The 17515-nt window shown below is 43.8% G+C and overlaps 1 protein-coding gene across 3 annotated transcripts in view; it reads left to right on the top strand.

The window, feature by feature from the left end:
* Window positions 1-15907, top strand: part of Ac78C (adenylyl cyclase 78C) — a 36669-nt gene extending 20762 nt beyond the window's left edge. The window contains exons 1-23 of one of the 3 annotated variants that reach the window (XM_002047839.4): window positions 1091-1108; window positions 3505-4003; window positions 4064-4388; window positions 6450-6736; window positions 6799-6964; window positions 7071-7252; window positions 7317-7518; window positions 8166-8299; window positions 8360-8449; window positions 8504-8665; window positions 9846-9982; window positions 11208-11348; window positions 11409-11964; window positions 12074-12169; window positions 12232-12371; window positions 12495-12649; window positions 12717-13459; window positions 13523-13618; window positions 13712-13892; window positions 13968-14371; window positions 14432-14660; window positions 14725-14870; window positions 14931-15907. In XM_002047839.4, coding sequence (XP_002047875.3) covers window positions 3545-4003; window positions 4064-4388; window positions 6450-6736; window positions 6799-6964; window positions 7071-7252; window positions 7317-7518; window positions 8166-8299; window positions 8360-8449; window positions 8504-8665; window positions 9846-9982; window positions 11208-11348; window positions 11409-11964; window positions 12074-12169; window positions 12232-12371; window positions 12495-12649; window positions 12717-13459; window positions 13523-13618; window positions 13712-13892; window positions 13968-14371; window positions 14432-14660; window positions 14725-14870; window positions 14931-15044 — 5145 coding nt within the window. In that variant the 5' untranslated portion in view covers window positions 1091-1108; window positions 3505-3544 and the 3' untranslated portion in view covers window positions 15045-15907. Of the gene's footprint in view, window positions 1-1090; window positions 1109-3504; window positions 4004-4063; window positions 4389-6449; window positions 6737-6798; window positions 6965-7070; window positions 7253-7316; window positions 7519-8165; window positions 8300-8359; window positions 8450-8503; window positions 8666-9845; window positions 9983-11207; window positions 11349-11408; window positions 11965-12073; window positions 12170-12231; window positions 12372-12494; window positions 12650-12716; window positions 13460-13522; window positions 13619-13711; window positions 13893-13967; window positions 14372-14431; window positions 14661-14724; window positions 14871-14930 lie in introns of those variants that run through there. The other 2 variants (XM_032434674.2, XM_032434673.2) reach the window with 2 other exon arrangements.
* Window positions 15908-17515: the final 1608 nt, after the last annotated feature.

The following is a 17515-nucleotide window of genomic DNA, read 5'->3' as shown; positions in this document are numbered from 1 at the left end:
GAAATAACTTCATAGTAAATTAGATATAATTATGACTAGGAGTATACCCTTTATTTAGCTTCGAGATACCGTCACAGGTAAGAAGAAAAGGCGATTGATCGACTTACCTAGGCACACGATAAATGCTTTTTAGAGTTGAAGATGATTTCTTCTCTCTCGTAACATTAATATGGCATTTAAGCCCCTGTTCCTCTCATATGTATTTCTGAAAACTCCATTGATTTAATCCCGGCCCTTATCTCTTTGCCGTTGAAAGCCGCTCCTGGCTTATTCAATCCGATAATAATCGATTGTTAATGTTTTACTCGCATTTATCATCTAGCCGGAGAGCACTTCAATTACCATATGTGCGAAAATATTGGCCAGCGAACGGGCAACTGAGCACGGAAATCGTTGCTGAGTGCCATATTTCATATTTGATACTCATATTATAGATGGTATATGTCGCATTTGGCGCTCAGTTGCCAAACGCCAGTTCGATGAGAAAGACGCGAACCAAATAAAAATATAACAAAGCGCGCTGTGACACAAAAATAAAAGACACATAAGAGTGTAGTTGATCCATTAGAGATATATTTGTGAATCTGCAGAGTGCAAGTCCCAGCCTAGTGAAGCGTCACATGAGATTGCGAAAAGTGAAAAGCGAAACGAGATTCGGTTGAGACCAGTATGGGCCATTATCAGCATTAAATCATGGCCAACAAAGTTGGGCCACTAAAAATCCCATACGCTTGCTTGCCAGGCACTTTATCGATTTTGTATTTTGAATATTGTTGCGCCATTATCATCGCATTTATATAAGTGATAATTATATTAGGCGTTTATCTGGCCATCGCTGGCTGCAGTGCGGCTCGCTTGATAAACAAAACGCTTGTGTTTTTTGTTTATCTTTCGGATTACTCATCCGCAACCAGCGACAGAAACAACTTACGGGTTTTGTGCAAAAGAATAACATAGAACAATGCAACCTTAAAGTTTCGTCGAAAAACCAAACTCGTCTCACATTTAGAAAAAAATGTGCTAATCGTATGTGCAAGTAATGAATAGGAAAAACAACTCGACAGGTGTCTGGCATGTGATACCGCGACTGGGGGATTAAAGCTAACAGGTGTGTAAAATACGAACTTCAAGCAACAGCAACAGCAACAGCAACGACAATAGACCATAAATCGATTAAGACTTATTAAAGGGGTGTTAAAATTGACACAACATTTTTGGCCTTCTCTCAACATAAGCAAGCTAATTGTGCACAACGATAAAGCAACATGCGAATGTTTAATTATATTATTTATATTTATAATTTTATTTATGCTTCAATTCAAGCAATATTCAAATGATGCAATCATCTATTCAACGCTAGCTATCTCTCAGTCAGGACACATTAATCAAACCTCAATTGCGGCTTGTTCGCATTATACAACGTTTGTTTTCCACATTGCCAAATGATAACCGATAACAAAAATATATAATGTGACCGGGCGGGGGCTGGAGGGGGCGACGGAAGTGCAGACAGCGCGAATTATACAAACACAAACATGCTTAGATACGCGCATGGGCGAGTATGGGGAAAAGTTTATAGCGCCCAAAAACGTGCTATACAATGGCCAACTGAACAAACAAGCCAGAAATAGACCGCATTCAGCTTAAATATAATATAATTATATGTGTATTTTCATATGTGCGACAGATAACATAAAGGCCCCCATTTGATAAACTTGTTGCCAACTTTTCCAGCCAGGTGGGCAGCAACCGCCAAAGGGAACTGAACATCTTTTCTCGGTTGCAAATTTCATATGCAGCACTCGTTAAAGTAAATTGAAAAACTTCAAGAGACACTCGGACAATCGGACAGACAGTTGGCAAAGCATAAAAATTGAATTGTATTTAAAAGTGCGAAAAAATAAATGTTAATGTACTGGACCAGAGAGAAGAGCGCATGAAATTTGTCGAATCAGCGTGCTTGCCAAATTTAATTCTCTTTTTTATATATATATATATATGTATATATATGGTATATATGTACATATTGTTTGTCTATGTATGTGTGGGTCTTGGCTGCTGCGATTTATTGGAATTTGTTTCTGTTAGGTCTACAATATGCCCGACAGCATTTACTTTGCCCAAAAGTATGCTACGATTTCTATACATGACGCATATGAATGAGATCGCGCGCGTGTGTTTGTGTACGACCGTGTGTGTGTGTGTGTGTGTGTGCAACCGTGTGTGTCTAAATGCTAATTTGAATAATGAGAACGACATCAACGCGCCATTTTCTAGTTGTTGACTGTCATCATCGTCGCCGCCGTCGCCGCCGTCGTCGCCATTTTGCGTTTCCGCTGCGCCATCGTGAATTTAACTTGAATAAACTGTTATATGGAATATGGGAGTAAATAAACCAATACAAAACACATATCCGATGCGGGTAACCTACACGACGTGGCGCGTGCCCGACCGCTTCGGCATAAAAAAAAATGTTAAAGTTTTAATGCGCTATGCGGCTGAAATGCATTAAGAACAGCATTATCCTTTAATGCCTTTTAAGGATTGCTGAAATATAGCTGTTCTTGGGCTCAAACGATTGTTTATGCTTTAAGAAAAAACAGGCAGCTTTCCATTTTGTTTAAAAGCTAGAAATGAAGACAGCTTTAAAGCGACTTTTTAACAGTTTAATGGAATATGTTATTTAATTATTTAGAATTAAACTTCCCCCTTTTTGTTTCGATTCGTGAGCAGAGTTTATTCTAGCATTGAGGCCAGATTTCGATACAAACCAGAATAATATGAATATATATTGAATAAGTTTATTTATTAAAATCCTAGCCTTAATATCAATGTGTCTCATCTCTGACATTTTGGCCCTGCTGAATTTTCTATATAAGACGAGATATTTATGATTATGATAATATGAAAATATTTGTGGTTGTTAACATAATGCATGTTTATCTCAATTATGCTACTTATGTTTAAGCAATTATTTTAGTTATTAAATTTGCCTTGTCTGCAAAAATGAAAGCAAATGTTTGCTCAATTCTATGACATTTTAAAGCAGTTTCCTCGCCCTTTACATATCATCAGGACAAACTACATAGTTTTATATTAATCATTTCCTATGGACTGACACATCCGTTCTAGTTTATTGTCGCCTACCCCGGGGACCGGCCAGCTTGGCAAATGGCTTCACGCCTGGTCGAAAATGTCAGCGCTTAGAAACCATTTACATTCGGTGCCAGGCTCAAACTTGATTGTCACTTGCAGCATCCTTGTGTGGAGAGGAAGTGTTTGTATTCATTAGAAGTGTCGTCGCCTCTCACTGGCCCAGAGATAGGGAAGGCAATCAGACTTGGCTCACACAAGCAAAATTAAATCGTTGACAACTTCAAAGCGAAAATTGAAAGCTAAAGCCTCATTGATGTTGACGATGACGATGATGATGCTCGCACCCGCCTTCCATATACTTCTTATTAAAGCCAACAGCTCAGAATATATACTGTTCACTTATTGCAGAACCGCCGAGGAGGAGCCGGAGCAGGAGCAGGAGCGCAACATGGATGACGATGACGACAAATTGGTCTCGGATGAGGTGCATCTGCGGCAGCTCAGTTCGACGCCATCTTCAGCGCTGCAGCAGCGCCGCCAGAGCAACAGCGTAACACATTCCGCGCCCCCGGAGCTAACGCAGCGCGGCCAAGCACTGCAGGAGCCGGAAACTGAGCCAGAGCAGGGCGTGGTGCTGCGACGTGCCGTCGACAAGGGGGCGATTACCTTGGCACAAATAGACGATCTAAGGCTGGAAAGCGATGACGATGACGTGAACGACGACGACGTGGACAACGGACACGGTCTGAGCAATCCCGCAGCGCTGACCACAAATGATGAGCAGATTACAGTCACAACAATGGCAGCTATAGCCACAATAACAACCACAACAACTTTAACTACAACAACAACAATAGCAGCAGCAACAGCAACAGCAGCAACAAGCGAAGCAGTGGCTATGTCCGAGGTAAGTTGAATTGTGCCCAGCACTTAGGGCTAATTAAAAGCTAAACTGTAACAAAAACAGCAGGAAGCAGCCACAGGCACGACGTGCACCCCAACTCTGGATATGTCCAAAATACCACGGCTGCCCGGCGACGGCGCCCAGATGGACGACAGCGGCGATCTGCCGCATTCGCTGCGTGCCTCCACAGCATCAATTCTGTCCAATTTGCGCAAGAAACAGCAGGCCATGCTCGGCGTCGGCCTGGCCATTGACCGAACCGAGGGCACTGGCACGGCCAAGCCAACGCCGCGGCGTGTGCAATCCGTGCGCATAGTGGAGGCTAAATCTGGCTATGGACCCAAGCGACGCACCGAAAGCTGCAGCATATTTGGCAACAGCAATTTTGGTAAGCCAAGCCAGGTTTAACCGACCGCAATTAGGCTCGGGCGGCCCTTGCAAGGCAATTGATAGCCATGGCCCTAAATGCCAGATTTAAGCCCTTGAGAAAAGAGTAATGCATTTATCACCTCATAATTATATAGAGTCTATATAGTCTGATGATAATCCTGGATTGAAACTCTATATCAGAGAACATTAATCGGTCAGATGTGGAACTTTTTTGAGTTACCTTTTTTTTTTGTCTTGACATATCCAAATATACAATCTATATTCGGACTATTCAGACTACAATCAGACATAAAGGAGATCACTCGAAAAATTGTATTTGTTTTGAAGTTTAAGCTTCTACCAAATCTCATAATTATGGGCATACTATATCACATAGCTCCCTTATTAGAAAAAGCGGCCCAAAATTTAGTTCCCTTACCAAAGGGTTATTAATTAATTTTAGAATATCAAAAATATGCTCTAAAAATCCGGTTCGACATCTAGGTACTCCTTGATTGTGCTGCGTTCTGTAGACACTTCATTCTACTATTAAAGTACACATTTTATGAAGTGCACGTCTCGCGCTTATTTCTCTTCACTCCCGTAAATATATATAACTGCTTGTCGCAGCTGTTTTCCGAACTTATTCAATCTACGTCAGTGTCAACAATAATTTGATATGAAATATATTTTTTCTACAACATACGATGAGATACAGTGAGATTTGCAAATTACTACAGCTGCTGGTTACATTGGCATTGGTTCTTAGCGGCAAAGAGGAGTCAAGAGTGAGTCGAGTGAAGCGTCTGGCTACACCCAATTACGATCAGGAAGTGTACGAAAGCATGGCCAAATATGTCGTATCGATTAGGTCGCGATCGCCGAAAAGATACTTTGGCGACAATCATTTCTGTGGCGGCTGCATAATATCCCCCCGATTTGTGATATCAGCCGCAATATGTGTCATGGAGTAGGTATATAGCATCCAGATATAATTACTGATCCAGCAGTAATCCATTTTCAAACAAAAACAGAAGCGATCATAAGATATTGCTTCGAAGTCGGGTGCTGATGGTTGTTGCTGGAACACCGAACCGTCTGAAGATTGTCACCGGTCAGACTCTGAATGTTCCGGTTGCGGATATATATGTCCCAGGCAACTATACCGTGTACAATACAAACAATATTGCGATTATGAAGCTGGCCTATGACCTTCCCTCCGAGAGCAAGCACATTGGCATTATCAATCTGCCCACCCAACCACCCGATACTGATCTTATTTATAGGGTCCTGGGCTGGGGGCGTGTTTTTAAAGTTGTGTTGACTCCAATGACTCCAATTGTCTTAAAGAGCTGAGCTCATGCTATCTTATTGTTTACAGGGCGGTCCTCTGGCGTCCAGGTTATTGTATATCGATGTCACGTTACAGAAAAGAAATGTTTGTGAGTCTATGATCAAAAATTTCAAGCCGGAAATGTTGTGCGCCGGCAATATGAATTCTTCAAACGATGCAAATCCCTGCCTGGGCGATTCCGGCGATCCGCTATTATTGAATTTAACAGTTTATGGCATCGCCTCATATGGCCTCGGCTGCGGTTACGGCAGTATGCCATCGGTCTACACGGACGTGTGGTACCACATGGACTGGATCAACTCAGTCATGAATCGAAATTTCAGCCCAAAATATCAGTTGCTGCCCCATTATATGTTCCTCTTGTCAATTATCGTGATATTTCCATTTTAAGCGAAGCTGCTTTCTCAGAATGTACTCCATATGTTGCCAGATTGATATATGGAATGCATAATAAAGCATTCAATATGTTGACTTGTAAAGCTGCCCATTTCATTGGAAACAGCTCGCATAACTTTCAAAATAGTTCTTGATCAAGTTAACGAGCTGGTAAATATGCCTGATAACTAAAGTGTTGAGTCATTTGAAGCTTGTCACCCAAGAGCCGAGTAGAAGTAGAAGTAAATCGGAGCAGTGAGGTGACTCTAAGACATTTAAATTTAATTATTGGTAAATATCTGACTATGTAGCTCGTGTAAAAATAGTTTGTTCTTAACGTACTTATGACAGATTATGAACTGGAATCGGGTCAATCCATAGCCAGCATTGCTGGGCCCCAACGTCCGCTGACTAATGAAACGTATTCGGCCTTTAAAAGCGGCAACGTGGTCAAAGGCATACTCTGCCCCTCGCTGACGAACTCATTCAAGCAGAGCTCGCTGGAAAGAAGCTATCTGACCTACACGCACAGGCAACGCCAGAAATCTCTCATAATCGTCAATGTGGTGGACTTTGTGCTCAAGATTGTAATGGCGCTCATTTGGATGCTGCAGCCCAGGGAGGAGCGCTTGGAAATTGTAAGCGGATTAATGTCAAGTGTTTGATGCCAATCGAAAACTATGCCACATTCTCTCTACAGTCCATGCAGAGCTCGGACGAGGCGAGCACAGCGACTGCGATAACCTGGTCGGTTTGCTGTGGGATTGCCAACTTGGCCATTTGCTTTCTGGGCTATTGGCGCTGCTTTGCCAACAATTATTTGCACTGGGCGGCCGTCTGCACATGGGTGCTCTTCAATATACAAGGTGAGATTGGGCTGGCTTGGGCACATAAATCATGCGTCACATGCGCTGGTCGTCAAATGTCCTAATCCTTTTGGCCGTCATAAATGTTTTATTGCCTCTGCGACAGGATTCATCAGCGAAGGCGTTGGCTTCGAGAATCGTGAGTACCTGGTCTGGTACATACTGTTTGTCATATTTGTGCCGTACGCCATGTTGCCGCTGCCGCTCAAATGGTGCGTCGTCGGCGGCACAATCACAGCCAGCTGCCACCTGGCCGTAATCACAATCAACAAATTGCAGGACAAGGAGGTAGTACAAAGCACACACACACGCGCATTTGGATTGCAATTTCTTTTCATATTTCTTTTCTTAGACGCCATTGGATCACAACTGCGTTCTGTTTCAAATCATTGCCAATTTCATTCTGTACACGGCCATTAATGTGGCCGGCATGTACACGAAGTATCTGACAGATCGTGGACAGCGTTTGGCCTTTATTGAGACCCACAAGGCAATGGAGCACAAGAAGGAGTCTGAAAAGGAGCTGCAGCGCACTCAGAAATTGCTCGATTCAAGTAAGTCCCCTTGCAGATGTCCGACAACTATCTATATATCTAAATAAATAAGGTAAGGGCTAGTTCGAAAGTGAGCACTATAATCAGCTTTTTGCTTCGATAAGTCGACGGTTCAAATCTAGCAACAATTTTCAATTTACATTTGTTTCGAGCGAGTAAATTTCTTCTGGTAGTAAGGGAATATTTTATTGTGCTTCATTTGAATTTTAGCTATTTATAGCGTATTTTGTATATGTAAAAGCCATCAGATTAAGACCATAGAAATTGTCAAAGCTGTCAAGAACACAATATTTTGCAATATTTGCAACACAGCTTCGATTATATGCCCAATAAACAAAAACAAGCAACAGACCAGGCTCTCATGTAACAAAAAAAGGCGAGATTTAAGAGAAAGAAAAGCAAAAGCAGCTGTCGGGTCTCAAAATAAATGATATTCCGTAGAACTCAGAGCCAGGTAACTGGAAGCGAATAGCTGCAGGTAATCATTAGGAAGCTGCCAGGATTCTCATATTTGAGGTATGCTCAGTAATTGTGAGTTGCTTAACAAGTGCAGGCCCTGGCAGCATAAAGACTTCAATAGTTGCCTTCTAAATTTACACTTTTTAAGACGAATTCGAAATTCTTTTGCTTTTGCATACCGTTTACAGTTTTGCCCAACATTGTGAATAATCAAATACGCAGCGAAATGTACAAGGGCACGGATCCCACAGTTGAGACGCAGTTCAACAAGTTGTACGTCTATCCCATGGACAATGTGAGCATCCTGTTTGCGGACATTAAGGTAAATAATATTTAAAGCTAATTTATTTGTCTGGCTAACAATTTGAGCTTATTTCTGCAGGGCTTCACGGAGCTGGCGAGCAAAACATCGGCTCAGCAATTGGTGAAAATCTTAAACGACCTTTTCGCCCGTTTCGATCGCATTGCGGAGGTAAGAATCCATATGTGGAGGTGTTCAAAATTTATATTGTTTCCTGATCGACAGGACAATCATTGCCTGCGCGTGAAGCTGCTTGGCGATTGCTATTACTGCGTGTCGCAGTTCGAAAGTGACAATTGGAAGACGCGACCGGATCATGCGGTGTGCAGCGTCGAAACTGGGCTACACATGATAAAGGCCATCAAGGATGTCCGCCTGCATACGCACGTAAGTGACAGGAAATTGTTGTAATGGGCTGCCAATTAACAGCTAATTTTTTCATTCGTGATTTCTTAAGGCAAGCAACTTTTTTTTTTTATTTTTAAAATATTTAATATGGGCAATTCAAGTTTGCAAAGTTTTCGTCTTCCGTTAACAGAACGCACACATATTGCTGCATACTTTTGAGCGCAGCTTGCAATTAACAGCTGCCGTCTAACAGAATGCTGTTAGTCAATAACAGACATCTGCTATGCAGCCGCATGCTGTAAAACGTTGGAAGCCCGCAAATATTTTTTTAAATTTAATGCCGCAAATTTTTCAGCTGTCAGCTATTTGGCATTCCTTTTTTGCAGCAAGCCGCTTTATTTTTACGAATATTGCACATTGTTTTTGCTCTGCCCGCTGTGTCGGCCTCTGTGGCCCGGCCCCGTGTAGTGTCGCACTGGTCCTTGCCGGACGTGTTGACAATTCATTTGTATGCAAATCTCAGCAGAGCAAAAGGCAGTCACAAACGGCAGCAGCTCCGAAAACATGTACGAGTGCTATGTACCCGGGTGCCCGACTAGCGGATACCCTGTGATACGGCTCCGAGCTGATGTTTATGAGCCCATCTTTATGGAACTTTGCAGAAAGCAAAATAAATTTGCTGTTTCAAGCTTTAACATCGATTTTTATCGCTGCATAGTTATCGTATTATAACTGCTCCCGTTTATCTTAATCTTCCGGCTGTTGCATATGTGTGCATTAACCCATTATACCCTACTCTACCTATGGCATCAATTTGTATAGGGTATGCAAGCAACAGCAAGAAATATGTGTTAAATTTTCATGCGCGACAATGTACGAAGTGTGCGAAAAAAAAACCTAATAGATTTTTTTGGCGCAGCGAGTAGGGCAGTCAGCTTCTCTTAACTCCTGTGACCTTTAAGAGCATTTAATGAATGTGAAAGCTGCCGTTAAATAATGACAATTGGTCGACGCAGCCTCCGAGTGACGGTCAGTGCAACAGACACTGGCACTGACACTCTGACAACTGCAGCGACCCTCAAAAGTATGCGCCAATTGCAATTGCAGTTGCAGTTGCAGCTACAATTGCAGTTTCAGTTTCAGGTGCAGCTGCTGCTCAGTCTGCAGTTAAACACGTGCTTTGCATATTTTGTAAATTCTGCACCTGTTAATTCCGCAGGTTGACCTCAACATGCGCATCGGCATACACAGCGGCTCGGTGATGTGCGGCGTACTCGGCAACAAGAAATGGCATTTTGACGTTTGGTCCAATGATGTTATCATTGCAAATCACATGGAATCTGGCGGCATACCTGGGTAAGTTCGGTCACGTCCAGCCTCTAGCTAGCTCTTGCATACATTTGTGTGCTGCCAATCGAATTAGTCGCGAAATTATGCACACAGCATTGCCAGCATGCCCAAGGTCCTGTAATTATCCTTGTTGTCGAAAACAACTGGTAAGCAAAACAAGTCGAAGCAAAACAAGTTCTAGAGCACCGAAGAGCAAATACTCTTTTTGATATATAATCGATCATCGATCGATCATCGATCTTCTTTCTGAACGCAACTATGCAATATATTCATCCGTTCTGGTTGATCTGTTCCTTCGACACAGTTAATGCAATAATAGTTATTATGTAGCAGGACTTCAATTTTATTTAATTAACTCTCAGAGTTTAACTTCTTGGCTTATTCCTAAGTCAGTTTGAATATGCCTTGAGAGGCAATTCTGGATAAATGAGTTTTCTAAGTCTTTTGGGCATCTCAACTTGTATTGCTTTAAGGCAGAGCTCTCCTATATATGACTACTATTCCTAAACATGCTTAAAAGTATGCTATAGCCAACAATTCAGTTATTCAAACAGATTTTGCATTAGGCAAATTTGCTCTTCAAAGTCTAGCTGGTAATTAAAGTCCTTGAGGCGCAAATGGATTAGACACTAGTTGACTGTTATTTAATATTGTTGAATGTTAAAATCAGCACAAAACAATATTTTGGGCCAGCTGGCAGTCTCAGATTTATTGGCAAAAATTCAAGAATTAAATGCGAAACCCGAGCTGCCAAATAACATAGCTGCGCTGTGCTGTGCTTCGAATCTTAGTGAGCCAAATTTTTAATTGGCCAATTAGGGCGTGCTCAATGCTGGCTACCAACAATTGCCTCGTCATTTTCGCAAACTCAGCGTGTTTAGACACAAGAAACCAACACCAGAAAAGGCAACAACAAGCAACTAGCAGAGAATCGGAATCGGAGAGTCGAATCAGGACGACCACAAAGCGAACCGAATAAGATGAAAAGTTGAACAAGTTTCCATTTAATGCAAAACGCTTTGATGTAATTGTGGCCTGGCCAAAAGCCAGAGCCAGAGAAACAGAAATATAAACATTTAACGACAGCAAGGAACAGGAAACCATATTGTAGAGCAATCCAATTACTACGCTCAGACGCAGAAAACGTGGACAAATATTTGAATTTAATTTTCACCAACTAACCAACCAACCGACCTGTCATCTATTTACCACCCACTCAAACCCTTGCCAGGCGTGTTCACATCTCGGAGGCGACACTCAACTGCCTGAACGATGCCTACGAGGTGGAGCCGGGCAACGGCGGCAGTCGGGATAATCATCTCAACAAGCTGAACGTGACCACCTATCTCATCAAGCGAACGGAGCCCTTGCGGTAAGTCCTCAAATCCATCCGTCTTGGCCGGCATTTAACCAACGTTAATCTGGCGCGCAGACCCAAGCGACGCTTTGGCACACGCAGCAGCGCGCATCTGAGCAGCAGCCTTGGCCCCGCCGCCGTTGGCACGCCCATTGCCAGCGCGCTGCCCAAGTCGATCTCGGCCAGCGGCAGCGGCAATGACTGCAGCATGGGCAGCACCACAGCTGTGGGCATCGGCGACGGCGGCAGCATCGATGGACGCAGTCTGGAGTGTGCCGTGGCCATGGCTGTGCAGCAGCCGTCCCAGCTGCTGCAGCAGCAGCAGAAGAAGAACATCTCGCTCAATTCGCTGCCCAATGTGGTCGAGGGTGTGCCTCTCGATAATCGCCGGCTGCGCAACGGCATTGCCGCTGCCATTGCAGGCAATGCGAATGCAGGAAGCGCAGGTGCACCAGCTGGCCTGTCCACAGTATCCTCGCCCACGGCCATGATGTCCGCACCACTCGAACAGCAGCTAAAGCCGCGCAATGGCGCCAGCGTACAAAACCTGACGGAGGCAATCAATGCCAAGGGTCTGGTCATCGAGGACGAGAGCACCACCGAGTGGATACCCGAGATACCATTCAGAAATGTAAGTTAAGCCCAAGCGATCCCTAACAATTGGTAGCTTGAGCACATCTTGGAGGCCAATCTTTAGTGCCTTTTCAATGTTCATGCCCATTCTCAATTAACATTTGCAGTTGAATAGTCCGGAGGAAGCTTTAAATCGTGCAGATTCCATACTGGTGGATCCCAAACTGGATCATCGCGTGTCGGTTACCGCACTGGACGAAGAGGTAGGTAGCAAGGCGAACCTGATATGCGGAGAGTTTGACTATTAATAGCACGTTCCGTTCAGATTGACGAATTCATCGAACAGAATATACAAATCAATTCGAATAAGGAAATACGACGCGAGTATTTAAATGCCTGGACACTGAAATTCATCGACAAGAGCCAGGAGCAGAAATTCTGTCAGCTGCGCGAGGATATGTTCCGGTGCGTAAATACACAAATATATATATATTTAAGTACATGTGGCAGGCCACCCAATCTGTTAATTAATGAACTGTTGCTAATTGATTTCTGCCTTCTGCCTGGCCCCACTGCGTCCTGCCACAGCTCCAACATGTTGTGTGTGTTTGTCATTTGGATATTTATGGTGCTCTGCCAGGTCATCATTATACCGCGCTGCACCACCGTCATCACATGCCTGGCTGTGGGCACTGTGGTGCTCACCTTCTGTTGTGTCCTGGTAATGGCCGAGGAGTTTCCAGGTAAGTCAACCACACACACGCAGCATTGGCTGGCCTCGCTTATGTTTGCCATCTGATACCTGGCTAGGCCTGCCCAGCTGCCTGAAAATCAATTCCGCCAAGCTGGTCCATCAGCGCCGACGCCGCACGCTCTTCATTTGCGGGGTCATCGTCTCCATGTGCTTGCTCAGCGCAATTGGCTTGGTACTCTGCCCATCCTCCAGCTACAATGGCACCAATGACTTTCAGTTGGCGAGCAGCTCCAACGTTTCGGTGGCCGCCTTGGACTTGGACGCGACCGTCTCCATTTCGCAAACGATACAGCACAACTTCACGATACGCACCCCAGCGAGTGGCGGCACCTCGGCCATATCCCTGGTATCGCTGGTCAATGAGAGCCTCATCAATGCGTCCGATGAGCTGGTTCGTCAAACATTGGCCAATGCGCTCACCTTTTCCAATGCGAGCACACCGCTGGAGTCCTTTGAGCAGTCGCATCGACCTTACGCATTGACCAGAAATAGCAGAAGCTCGTTCGGATCCAGCTTGGACGACAACCTGGGCTGCGTGCATCGCGAGTATATTGTCTTCACCTGGGTGCTGTGCCTCGTCTCCCTGGCCACAGCCCTGAAGCTCTACTACCTGATTAAGGCTATCATGGCCCTGGCAATGGTCGCCTTCTACACCACGCTGATTTTCATCCGGTTCAGCACCGAAGAGAGCTTCAGCTTGGTCAACCTGAGGAAGAACGGCATGCCCCTGGGCGTCCAAATGCTGATACTACTCATCACCTTTCTAATCATGGTCTGCTATCATGCTAGACTCGTGGAGGTAAGCACTTGCCGGTACCATGAGATCGAAGTAGCTCCTCATAATGCCCTTTGTCGCACGCAGGTCACCTCGCGGCTGGACTTCATTTGGAAGGAGCAAGCGGAGCGGGAACTGACCAACATGAAATCGAATCGTGCGCTTAATGACACATTAATTAAGGTACAGTTCCATTTACCCACCCACATTAACTCACCCACTCCCATTCCTGATGATTGCTCATTAATTAAACGCCTGATTTGGATTTTCTCACAGAACATTTTGCCGGACCACGTGGCGGCCTATTACCTGTCCGACGAGCACACGGACGAGCTCTATTCCAAAATGCACAATCTGTGCGGCGTTATGTTCGCCTCGATACCCAACTTCCAGGACTTTTACTCGGAGGACATCGACAATGGCAAAGCGTGTATTCGCATCCTGAATGAGATTATCTGTTAGTTGATTGATTTTATAGTCTCTCGTGGAGTCGCATTGCTAATGATGCTTTCTGTCTCTGTCTCTGCCCCAGGCGACTTTGATGAATTGCTGGAGGAGCCGCGCTTTGCATCCGTTGAGAAAATAAAAACTGTGGGTGCCACCTATATGGCTGCCGCTGGACTCAATCACGAGCATTTGCGCGTGCGGGGGGAAACGTCTGAGGATAGCGTCTGTGACCTGGTGGAGTTTGCATTTGCCATGAAGAAGAAGCTGGAGGAGATCAATGGGGATGCGTTCAACAATTTCCAGCTGCGCGTTGGCATCTGCAGTGGACCCCTTGTCAGCGGTGTGATCGGCGCTCGCAAGCCTGTCTACGATATATGGGGCAACACAGTGAACGTGGCCTCACGCATGGACTCCACCGGCGAGAACTGGCGGGTCCAGGTGCCGGACAATACGGCGGAATTGCTCTGCTCACGCGGCTATACGTGTGTGGTAAGCTCTGAGGTTTGAAGCGAACAAAGAGGCGGAATCTTAGGTTTTTTCGTTATGCAGAAACGTGGCGAGGTCAATGTGAAGGGCAAGGGCATGATGACCACCTTCTATGTGCATCCGAAGGGCATTTCCGACAGTCAGCTAATCTCGCCAGTGCGTCAGCCGGCGGGCATACCACTCGCCCAGACGCCCAATCTACAGCGCCAGACCTCCCACCACGGCTCCTTCAGTGCCGTCGTCTTTGGCATGATGCAGGCCACCAAGCGCAGCACCGCGATACCAGGCACACGTGAGCACCTCCAGCTGATTGATATCTGAATATGCTTATGTCAATTTTATCTACTTCCTTGCAGCCACCGGCACGCCCTCGCCACAAATTCGCCGTGGACACCGGGGCAGCACATTCAGCTCTGTGCGTCTCTCCCAGAAGTCGACCACAATCAATCCCGTGCGACGGAACACAACACGCGTGCGTGCACGTTCCTATCGCCAGAAGAAGGTAAATGTGTGCTGCATCGGTTCTGCTCCATCTCACCAATAGATATCTCTATCTCTGCAGAGCTCCTCCAACAATTCGATTGTCACACAGGCCAGCTCCACGTACATGCCCTCGTTTCGGCGCATCGATCAGATCGAGACAACCATATCCAAGAGCCACAACGATGCTTTATAGCCTACCACGCGCACCAATTGGGTCTAAGTCGGGCCCACGGCTTGTGAATCATGGTCCATGGGACAAGTCAGTTGCCAAAAATAGCTGTAGAATTTATTTTTAGAATGATTTTTAGCAGTGCTTCAAATGCATCAACTAGCTAAAGGAACCGGCTTCCAAATAGATCAAAAATCCATTTATTTGCTGTCCACGAAAGTTGACAGAAATCCATTCTTGTATTATATGTATGTATTCGATATATTGCATCATCTCAGCACAGTTCTAGTCCTTTCATAAGCATATATATATATATACAACAAGAATATATATATATGTACATATTGAGATCGTTCATTTGTCAACTAAGCGAATTTTTGAGAAAAAAAGAAATGTAGAGTTCCAGAATCAACGTTCTATTCAAATAATGCGTAGTTAAAACTTTACAGTTTACCAAAAAAAATTTGATCTAATTCAATTACAATTTGCCAATAACTTATTCGTTTTATGGTAGTTTTGATTAAATCGATCAATTTAGCTTAAAACTTGTAGCATAATTGAAAACATTTTTAACGATGATAAGTCCAAGATGAACAAATTTTGAAATTGCTGTACAAATATCTTCTTCACCATATTTCATTAGATCAATGTTTGTAAATACGTAAATTTAAATTATATTAAAGGAAAATCCACATTTTTAGTGATTTTATGTGTAAAACGCCAAAAAAAAAAAAAAAACATTTTAGATAAGCGATCCAAAGCACAAAATTTGATAAACTAAACAAAAACAAATTTAACAAAATGTTTGCAGCCCACGGCGAACGATATAACCAAAAATATTGATGTATGCACCATATTGTAATTAAATAAAAGTTACAGAAATAAATGTGATAAATTAAACAAGTCAACAAACAAAATACCGGAAGCCAAACGAAATGACCACCAAAAAAAAGAAAAACAGCAACACTTAAATCGACACAACAAAAGGTATATTAAATAAAAAGAAACGTTGGAGTGCTCGACGCGTAGATACCCTGCATTCAGCTAGGAGCTGCCCTCAAAAGCACTCCAACTTTCTTCTGTTTGAGTAAACTATTCAAGATCGTTTATGCCATCTCTTTGACTCTTATATTATTCAAAATTTGCTGAAAGTTTCCTATTCGATATATATCTCTTTATATATCGCAGAAGCCTCTTTCGGAAAACCATTTTACTCATAGCCCCTGAGTACAGGGTATAAAAAGAAAACCGAAAAGAAATGCGGCTACAATAACAAAAAGAAAAACTACCACATAACTCTATTTTTATCACAGATGCAGACGAATGCACCTTGGACGGATGGAGGGCAAGTGGACAGCTGGAGCCAGATCACTTGACGAGCAGACGGTCCAACTTCCCACGTTGGTTACGTTTCGTTAAGCGAAATGATGAAAATGCAAATGACATTCGGACGCACGCAACTTGCACAAGCAACAAAAGTACACGACTTGGAAATACCCTAGCTTTAGATTTCAAATTTGGTAAGGTGCAACGAAAACAACCTTTCATCATTTCTGATAATATTGTTATTATTAAGGCTGCAAATCGTATTTAAATCATAAAATGTTAAGCTAAAATCTCGTTATTTAACATGAACCACAACTTTTAACGGTTTATCTCGATAAAGCACCGGCAAAGCTAAGCCTGAACGAACCAAACCTTGAACATGAACCGAACCACAAATGAACATATATTAAGTATCCAAGTTATGTACACATATACTTTTCACTATAGGGTAGTCAAAGGTGCCGAGAATGAAAAAAAAAAAACATGTACAGGACACACACGGAAATAGCAGCAACAACAATGCAGCTAGACGAATGCGATGCAACAACCACTTGTGCACTTCCACTTATTGGCGGCGCCGGCAACGCCTAATGTGAATGTGTGCGGTTGCCGATAAGACGCCGCTGTTGTTGTTTTAGTTGTTGCTGTTGTAGCTATTGTGTGTGTGTGTGTCTGTGTGTGTGTGTGTTTGGGTTTCGAACTTCGAAGAGCAGCAGCTAGTGCAGACAAACCAAAAAAAATAAATTTAAATTTCACTGCGTCGTCGTTTGTGCAGTTGGCCGTAGATTGCCGGTCTCTTGGCCCCTGAACCGTAACGCCCACCTAAAAAAAATACCCTACATGTAGGTATACGGATATGTCCGAACGGTAAAAATAAAGTAGTCTAGTGACAATTTGGCTAACTTCTGATTACGCCGTAAAAATACATAAATGATTGAATGGCTCAGTACGTACATATATAATTCACACAAATACACAGTATTTAAGTAGCTCAGCGCCTGTAGCGCACTCGGTGCAACAAAAACGCCCGAAACTTTCCCGGAACTCAGTTTGCTTCCGCTTGGCGCTAAAGCAACATGTGTGCACCAGTCCCTGTTTGTGTGTGTGTGTGTGTGTGTGTGGTTATGTGTGTCAATGTTGCATGTGTGCTGCCGGCGCATCCCCTGTTG

This window comes from Drosophila virilis, chromosome 3, assembly GCF_030788295.1.
Source record: "Drosophila virilis strain 15010-1051.87 chromosome 3, Dvir_AGI_RSII-ME, whole genome shotgun sequence".
Classification (NCBI taxonomy): Eukaryota; Metazoa; Arthropoda; class Insecta; order Diptera; family Drosophilidae; genus Drosophila; species Drosophila virilis.
Note: the sequence above shows the minus strand (reverse complement) of the source record. Positions and strands in the feature narration are given on the sequence as shown.